Here is a 9,652-nt window from a genome sequence, read left to right as displayed (position 1 = left end):
GAACCTAAAGGGTACAGTTGTGATTTGCAGTATTTGTAAAAAGGCTCAATATCACTAGCACTCACTCTCATCTTCTTTGCCTTTTCCCCAATTTCCTCATCTTCTCTTTTCTACCTCTTTTTATTCATCTTTCTCTCTCTCCCTCTCCTCCCTTTCTGTACCCTATTCCGCTTACTTCCCTAGGAAAGTAGAATTATCCTCAGTGAAATGTTTCAGTGAACACAGCTCAGAATGGATGCCCCTACATAATCGTACCACAATAATTCCTCCTCAGAACTCTCCGGAGCCTGAAAGATCCCTATTTAGCAACTATCACTCCAAAAAATTTTGGACCGCCTCTCTTTAAGTAAACTTACATTTTAAAATTCATATACACACACACGAACCCTCTAAATAAATTAAGGCATGAAACTGACAAAGAATTTCACAATAGACTTTTTTAAACTATATAGCTCTTCTAGGGCATAAACATATTTTTGTTTACACAATTATTCAGTAAGATACATTTTATAAAGACAGTAAACCTGAAAACTCACACTGAGAAAACAGTCTTTGTCAACACTATTAGAGTACTTTGTCTTTCATTTATTCTTTCGCAGATTTTTCTAGCCTACTTTGGCAAAACATTTAACAAATTTCTAGCCTTCAGCTGACTGCCATGACTTAGTTATATGTTCCACAACTACACTCAAACCTGTGATTAGCAAATCTTTTGTAAACTCTCCCTTATGCAAAGAAGCACAGTGGTCTCCTAACATATTTCTTTACTGCAGGATCAGAACTACCCATATGACCACATTTAAAGAAACAGCTCAGAAAAATGGTCACGGAACACACTCACTAAAATGACTGTATGTAATAAGATTTTCATTCTATATCACAATTACTGTTTCGACATAACATAGTTTCAACCATTTCTGCCATACTATAGAAACTTAAATGCATACACACACAGGTAATTAATTCCTGTAGTTCAAAAATAGGCACTAGGGAATAAGCTAAAACTCACAGCTAAGAATGACTATCAGACATGTACGCAACCTGAAAACATTTCAGACAATAGGCAATGCCAGGAGCTTTTGATGATAAATCCCAACAGTACGATATAGCAATTTCTATTTTCTACTCTTCAAATAGCATAGTACTTAAACTTTCAACCACAGAATAGGTGGGCTCAATAATTTCTTTTAAAAAACAAAAATATTTAAAATCACAGAACTTATAACCAGTTAAAAGTCTTATCAATAGTAATTCTCAACATCTACTTACAAGAACAATAGTCTGATGTCTGATACCTAACTTTTTCTGGAGGAAGAATATTATTCTAGGTTTCATAATCTTATCAACATAGCAAACATTAAAACAAAAGAAGTTTTAAAGAGGATTTAAATACAAACAAATTTAAGCAAAACTGAACTATCAACTGTAGAACTAATATAATTAAGATCTAACTAGAAACATGTTTCCTTTTCAACAAATACCCCACTCATTCTGCCTTTATTATTCAAAATTCCTCTTTGCTCATAATTGGTAGAATGGAAGAAAATACACTTACTGAGCAATAATACTTCTTTTTGGTCCTCTAACAGACCAGAGCTCATTACTAATCAAAACCAAGACAAAACAAAATGTAATGGTAAAAAACTTTCAATCCCCAACCAATAGCTCGTTTATCTCAAGGACTGTATGATATATCAATGTTCTAAAAAAGCAAAGGATTTTGGACAACTCCTTGGAAGTACGTTATAAGGGACTGATCTCATATAAACCAAGTCAGGTAAGCAGGAAAAATAGAAACAATAAATGTGCCATTCTTCATCAGAAATGCAAAAATTCTAACAGTTCGTCTCTACTACCTTCCTTCTGCCTTGACAAACTTACCATAGCCATCATGTCTAAACGAAGAAGGGTGTTCTCCCAAAATGGCTTGTCTCTGGCGACCCTTTCCTCTATCTGACACAAAAGTAGAAACATGGTTTTAACAATTTTGACCCAAGTACTTAACAGAGTTCTCACATGGGAAACACCCATTCAAAACATCCATTACAATTCATAAAAGACATGTGATTCCTGGTTAACTTTAAACATCCATTCATATCCAATTTAAATACAAACACCAAAAGTTTAAAGTAATTCTATCTAACAAACTCCACTTAACATGAAAATATCTTTTTGGCAAATGCCAAATACAATCACTTTCAAATTTAAGGAAAGAATGGATACTTTTCAGAAAATGAATGTACACAATGCTAGAGTTTGACACTGTACAGAAGTTTTTACCAATACATGTCTTTAAAACAAGCTTTAAGTGCAGTACTTTTGAAAGACAGTACCTGAATCATACTATTAGCTTCAACAGCAACACATTTTCAAAGTAGGCTTCTTTCAAGAAGTTCAGCATAAGCCAACAACAACCTGTATTACATGGTTTCACAATCAGTAAACACAGAGTATTTTGTATGTATATACACATATTTACAAACACCTACAGACTTGACAGCTGGAAATTTGCACATCACTGGCCCATGTTATATCATGGATTGGTCATTGTCTATAGATCTTAACACCAGGCAGGACTATGAGCACCCCCCAAAGTTTAATAGCCAAGATAAAGCTAACCAAGGGGGCTACATTATTGGATGAGAGTACTACAATACTCCTAAAGGATAATTTGTATTCTAGCTACATTTTCTGGGAAGGCATGCCAATTTTCCCAAATCTAATTTGAGACTTCAATAAAAAGGGACTTGCAAGTTTCTAAAACAGCACTTCCTATGTTGGTTAGTAAATTTTAAAAATCCTTATACAATACTTTTAGAAAGTTTGCTGATCAAATTACAGTGTCCAGTGAGATTCCTTTTAATGTATCTTAAGAGTCCAGTTGTTCTAATCTTTGGAAATTCAAAGAGAGAGGCTTTCTATATAACCTTAGTCATCTAAACAAATGAGGTTTATGGGAGATGAGAAATACTTTAATTTTCACTTCAGTCTAGAGAAGTTTTAATTACCTATTCCAAGTTACCAAAGTATTGAAATTGACCTAGGAGGTCATCTAGTTCAACTTTTATTCTGTGTATAAATTCTCTACATCATCCTGATCAATTGAGGCCATTTAGCCTCTGCTTATCCAACACCAGTATCAAGGTACTCACTACTTTCTTTTACATTTTCAGTTAGTTCTGAATCATCAGAAAATTAATTTTTATATTGTACAGAAATTGGTCCTCTACTCATATTCTATCCTATTTGAGGCCTCACAGACTTAGTCTTTTCCCATAAACCTTTTCAAATGCTTAAAAGCTATTATGATCTTCCTTTCATGTCTCCCAAATCGTTTCTTCTCCAGTCTAAACATTTGGTTTCTTCTTTTCATTACATGGCTTCCAGCACCATTTAAGTCTCACTCTCCTTGAATCAATCCAGTCTGCTAATGCATTCTGCTAATATTCCTCTATTGAGGCAAGCCACCAAACACTAAATACAATTCCTTATCTGATCTAAGAATCTTATACCAAAATCACCATGTAGTCAAGGCTCGGTTTTACTGATACAGTTAACAGTGAGCTATAAAGGAAAGAACACTGGATTCAAAATCAGAAGATAACAACTTAACTACTAATTTGCTATATAATCACAGAAACAATCTTCATTCATAAAGTGAAGGAGTTAGGGTAAATGATCTCCAATGTATTTTTCAGCCAAACATTCTCATTAATATTTCTCTATATTTGAAGCATTCACTACCTAATTTAAGATCACATAAATAGAAGTGTGAAGAGTCAAATACTGTCTATAAAGAGTGATTTGTAACCTTTTCTGAATTCATCTGAAATATAATGGAAGCTGTGGACCTTTTCCCCAAAAAGATGCACATATACACAAGTTTCACTTAATATTTCTGGAGGGATTCTCTTTGAGTCTAGGCTAAGGATTTTTTAAACTAAAATGTAATATGGGCTTAAAAGGACCTTTTAAAATGAGATTATATTTATAAAAGCACTCTTTTTTTTGGCAGAAAAAGTTACAATTCAATATCAACTTGAGTAGAAGCTGAAGTCACGACAAAAACATAAACTGCTATAGTCTTGCCAGACAAATCTGTAAGGAATTAGAAAACAAGAATTCTTTTCCCTTGAAAGCATAAAACAATTAAAATTCTTTTACTTCTTTTAATTATATTTTACTACTTAAATATCTACCTTACACATTTCTAAACTTTTCTGACTGTAATTCCTTGCATGAAAAACTAATCTAAGCTGGCTCTGTGTAAATTTTAGACCTTTTAAAAGAATAAACATTAACACTATTAAAATAAGAAGCATGTCTATGCCTATAAGTGTTTTAAGAGACATTAAGAGAAATGTAACCAAAACTATTTCAAATGGTTAAAAAAACAACAAAAATATAAACCTGAATGAATGTTCAATAACTGACTAATTTGACAGAAGTGAGAGATTTCTCATCAACCACTTGTTCTGTTGTTTGAGCACCAAGGCTTTGTTTTCCAATACTGCATTCAACTACACCAAGCTTGTACCAAGCAGATCTCTGTGAGCAGAGAAAAATGTGGGGTCCAGCCAAAGATGCATTACAGAACAAACCTGTTTGCAACCCCATACATAAGGCAAGATGATATCCAGAGAACTGAGAATTAAAGGGGCCAATCATCCAAAAGTCCTAAATATTTGAACATGCAAAAGGATCACTGCATTATATTTTTTCTTTTGGCAAGAGTACATGCACTACAGAGTCCCTACTGTCCAAGATATTTTGGATGGCATAAAAATTTTTCCTAGTTCATTGAATTTTACAGATATACTCATCTTGCTGAGTTTTTTCAACATATGGTTCAAACACTGATATTGTAGTTGAGATGTAGCCAATACTGCAGCCCCCTTGTTTTTACAAGATCCACATTTTAATCTGTATATTCCAGACTTGCCACACAGTTAGTTGAACAATTTTATCAGTCAAATCTATGCTCATGAAATCTAGCATTTATAAGTTTTAGGTGAAAATGTATCTCAAATGAAATGCTTTTATTTTCAGGTTTATCAAGTTAAAATATATATTCTACCTTGAACAGACATGGTACTTTCACCTACATTTGAAATGTCAAAATTTCTAGTTACACAAATTAACATGAGTGATAACCTTAAATTGTTATAAAAAGTAACAACTTATAAACAGCCACTTTACAAAAATCAAACCACACAGAAAATCGTCTTTTACATATAATGCACCTTTTCATTATATTATTCTGTTCAATGTCCACACCTGAGGAAAAAAAGTAAACTTAAGTGCAGCAAGTGTGCACCTTTCTAATCCTTTTATCTTTAATATCTGTGTGGATTGGTTGAGCATTATCAATTCCCAAGACCTGTAGATAAATGGGCCCTGGTTATTTGCCAATTAACAATTTGAATCTAAGCTGAAAACAGTTACAGTAGTGGGTGTTAACATTTACAACATTGTAGATAAAGTCTATTATCCGTTAGTGAAGTCTTAAATTCTACAACTGAAACCTTAAGGGAAATCAGAGCAATATATACATACAACTTGAATAAATGGGCACAGTCTATCATGGTATTCATCCCATGCAACTCTGAAGTACTGATAAGTGTCCTCCTTTAAAAACTTGGGGTGATGGTGCATGCAGTATGCAGTCAAGGTGAATTGCAAGTCTGAGTTTTTCAGAGGGCTTTTGCTGATGCCGATGTTGTGCATGATGAAGTGTAGAGTCAGCCTGCTGGAGTCCTCTAGCCTTCTTAATGCCTCGTCCAGCTTGGGGGAAAAGTCCTTTCCATAGAGAAGCAGTGTGCAAGTTTGCAGTTTGTAAGGAATATTCTGAATCAGTTTCCTCTCCTCCAAAGAGAGAGAGCTGCTTGGAGAAATGCAAGTCCTTGAACTGCGGGCGTGCTTGTATGTGTGGGCTCCTTTGTTGAACTAAATATAAATAACTCAGTACATACCAGTAGGGGGCACTAATGTTCAAGGTTATTTTCCAGCATTACATGCCATGGCCTTTTGCAACAAAAGCATTCACCAACGAGAGTTTTCATTTGAATGAACTAGCTCATCTCAGAAAAAAGGAATCTAACTGCATGTAAAAATTTTTCAGCAGATGTAAGTACATTCTAAAATGCATAAAATACTTACCCCGTCTTCCCAAATATGGTTTAGTGTAGTCCCAACTGTCATTGTCATTCCTAATAACATTTAGACGAGTTGGCTGTTAAGATTAAAAGAAAGTTAGGTTCGAATTGTATATCTAAAGGATAAACATTTCTTTGGCAAAGTGTTGAAAAGATATTTACCCTTGCATATTCGATTTTTAGTGTGCAACACCCAGCATATATATCTGCTCCATTTAGCGCTGCTTTAGCTTTCTGGGCACAAAGGACTGATTCAAACATAAAGCTCTATTAAGGAAATTTGGTTTAAGATGTCCAATATTTAATCATAATTCACTCCCTTAAAAAAAAAAAAACAATCAGAAATAACTCACTTCTGGAAACGTTTTACCAAATAAAATTTCTAGATTAATTTTAGTAAGGGAATTTATTTTTAAGATAAACAGTACCATTGTAAGGTATATAAATGTCTAATCACTAAGTTGTACACCTGAAACTAATAATAATACTGTATGTCAACTGTAACTGAAAAAATAAATTTAAAAGAGAAAAAAAGATCAATGGCACCAAAGAAAATGTAATACAACCAAACTATCTACATAAATCCTTCTAAGTCATCAGAAGTACTTTATAAATTGGAGGGGAGAAGGGAAAGGAAGCATGGTCACATTCCCTAGTAAAGGACAGCTTGCTAACTTGAAAGAAGAAATATTTCACTCTTAAGAACATTACAAAGAATCAAAATAATACAAAATAAATATTTAATTTTTATGTATTTCTGAGAAGGCAGGATTTTATAATAATTTAACTATATTTTATTGGTTTTTAAAAATTATTTAAATGTATTATTCTTTAAAAAAAATCAAACCACAGAAGTGGCAAAAAACAAAAAAAAGAAGGGCTACAGCCATGCCACCCTGAACACTTCCAATCTCATCTGATCTCGGAAGCTAAGCAGGCTCGAGCCTGGTTAGTACTTAGATGGGAGACCACCTAGGAAGACCAGGTGCTGTAGGAGTAATAAATCAATCAATCTAAAGAAAACAGATCAGAGTGGGAGAAATAAACACTTGTCTAGAAATGATTCTGCAGGAAAAAATAAGATCTATGTTACATAGCATTCATACACATCAGTAAAAAAATTTACAGATAAAGGATATTCAACCATTGCTTGTATTCCATTTCTCTTGAATATAACAATACGTTGCACTTTTCCAACAGGGTTGCATACAGTATATAAAACATCCTAAGAAGAAAAGAAAACAAGATGTCTTCACATTTGATATCTGGAAAAACATTAAAGCTACATACTGTTTTGTTTTACTAAAAAAAAATTGTCAAGATGTCACTTTTACTAATTGCTAATTAAACTTTTAAAAATTGTTATTCTTTAATAAATCCAAAGTAATTTTCTCACCTACACAATATACCTGCACATTAGAGAAGTTCCAACAAAACATCTGAAAAGCACTACAACCTACTTGATCTCCTAAATGAATCCCTAATTTTCATTTTCTTAACAAGTGACTAAAACACTGACAATACAAAATTAATACCAAAACTGTCATCAATTAATTTGTTTTCTTTCCCCAAACGTGACTCTGAAATGTTTCATATTATAATCACTTGAATGGTAATAAATATTTACTGGTAATAATTAAAATATTTATGGTAATAAATATTTATTAAGGGGTAGTAGAACAACCCAATATCCATTCAAAGGACAATGGCTATTGAGAAAAGATCCAGGGGAAGGTCATTTATACAGTGTTGTAAGACACCAAACAAGATGCCTGAATCATCTGAGAACTTAAATATTCTTTTAAGAACAATTCTTCAACTTTCAAGACATTTCTTGAGTACCTACAATTACACAGCTGTACCATTAGGTACCAGGGACACAACAATAAACAAACCAGAGTACTTGTATTAGATTAGTTATATTCTTTTTGCCAAAACACCAAATACTGTATATACATTAATACTTTATATTAATAAGTCAATAAATGTTATAAAGATACATAATGTCTAGTTAAACTTAAATAGTATCTTATGCTTTAAGTTTATGACCCAATATCATTTACCCTTACTAGAAATCATACTAATTGAAGCTTCCCTTACTGTGATACCCCATTCATCACAAAAACCAAGTGCTCTTGACACTAGCTTATTGTGAAACAGCATGTGATTATAAAGCAGAAAACTCAACTAGTTCAGAACATGAATCTTTTTAAAAATTGTATACTATTACTTTTTTAAAGGGTGAAGTAGGGAGTTTTAAGTAAATTAAACAGGTTTTAAACAAGTCATCTCGAAAGAGCTTATAATGACACATGCATCTTCCTATGTAAATCTGTTGTTACCTAGTAGATGTTCTTAATACATGTGCTGGCACATGAGAGAGACATATTTCTTGGATCATTTCCAACAAATCTATCTAATCTTTTATTATCAGAAACAGAGTTAACACTGATAAAAAAATTTTATATGTGCTTATTTAATTATAACTGTGCTGATCTTTTTAGCTTCAGTGCTCACCATTTCTTTGTTCATTAAATTCAGTAGTCAAAATTAAGATTGATTTTTAGCAATTCTTAAAAAAACACTATTTTTAAATATCTGGAGGGCAGTGAAGAAAACTATAGGTTAAACCATAGATAAGTCACTCTAGAGGCAAATTCCAAAATCACTTTTAGTTTGGCATACTAAAAATCCATACCACTGTAATTGGATAAAGAGGATTCTGAATTGATAGCAGAAGAACTTTGTTGCCTCCTGATGGATCATCAGTATTTCCTGGCCGAGTGATCCTTTTGCTAGTAGAATAGTTGAAAAAAGCCTGTTGACCAGCAATGTACACAGGTTCATCTGCAGCAAATGTCACACATTCTTTGGCACTATCTATGTTCTCAAATTCCACTAGAGCCTGCCGTTTAAATGGCATCATCATCACATAGCTGAAAGGGAAATTGGGAGAGAATACCCAAATGTAAGTTCAAATGAACATTATCTGTTCTCAATCAAGTAAAAGCAGACTTTAATGAAAATGTGTCAAATCATACAGGTTAGTATTCTTCACTCTCTATATTCAATGTTAGTCGACTAAAATCATCCAAATAAATTGTGCTATGTCGGATAGATGATGCATATTTGAAAGGTTATCCTCCTGTGACCGAACATTTATCTACCTCATACCTTCTTCAAGCATGATTTTCTGTTATGAGTTACTAATGACACTACACCCAGTTTATTCCTCAGTCTTCCACTCCCAAACAGTATTAGAAAATATCTAGATACAGAAACCAACAAAGATAAAACTCAACAGAAGTTTAGCACACAGACCCCTAACAACAGAAACTACCATTATTGAATTTTCCTAATACCCACACTAATAACTGACTGTCCTTTAATTTATCTTATTAAAAACAGAGAACCAAGAGACGAAATACTGCCATTTGCAACAACATGGATGGACCTTGAAATAATCATACTAAGCGAAATAAGCCAGACAGAAAAAG

The 9,652-nt window shown here is 33.1% G+C and overlaps 1 protein-coding gene and 1 pseudogene across 2 annotated transcripts in view; one reads left to right on the top strand and one right to left on the bottom strand.

Annotated features, from left to right (window-relative positions):
• The window catches only part of HNRNPLL (heterogeneous nuclear ribonucleoprotein L like), a 68,863-nt gene that overhangs the window by 10,987 nt on the left and 48,224 nt on the right, over positions 1-9,652 (bottom strand). For both annotated transcript variants that reach the window (XM_025045074.1, XM_006909664.2), the window contains 5 exons: positions 8,854-9,091; positions 7,295-7,380; positions 6,318-6,414; positions 6,160-6,232; positions 1,882-1,953 (listed from right to left, as the gene is read on the bottom strand). In XM_025045074.1, the coding sequence (XP_024900842.1) occupies positions 1,882-1,953; positions 6,160-6,232; positions 6,318-6,414; positions 7,295-7,380; positions 8,854-9,091 (566 nt within the window). The remainder of the gene's footprint in view (positions 1-1,881; positions 1,954-6,159; positions 6,233-6,317; positions 6,415-7,294; positions 7,381-8,853; positions 9,092-9,652) is intronic.
• On the top strand, positions 7,034-7,152 carry LOC112477994 (annotated as a pseudogene).

This window comes from Pteropus alecto, unplaced genomic scaffold, assembly GCF_000325575.1.
Source record: "Pteropus alecto unplaced genomic scaffold, ASM32557v1 scaffold131, whole genome shotgun sequence".
Taxonomy (NCBI): domain Eukaryota; kingdom Metazoa; phylum Chordata; class Mammalia; order Chiroptera; family Pteropodidae; genus Pteropus; species Pteropus alecto.
The sequence above is the reverse complement of the archived record's forward strand: the minus strand, read 5'-3'. Positions and strand labels throughout refer to the sequence as shown.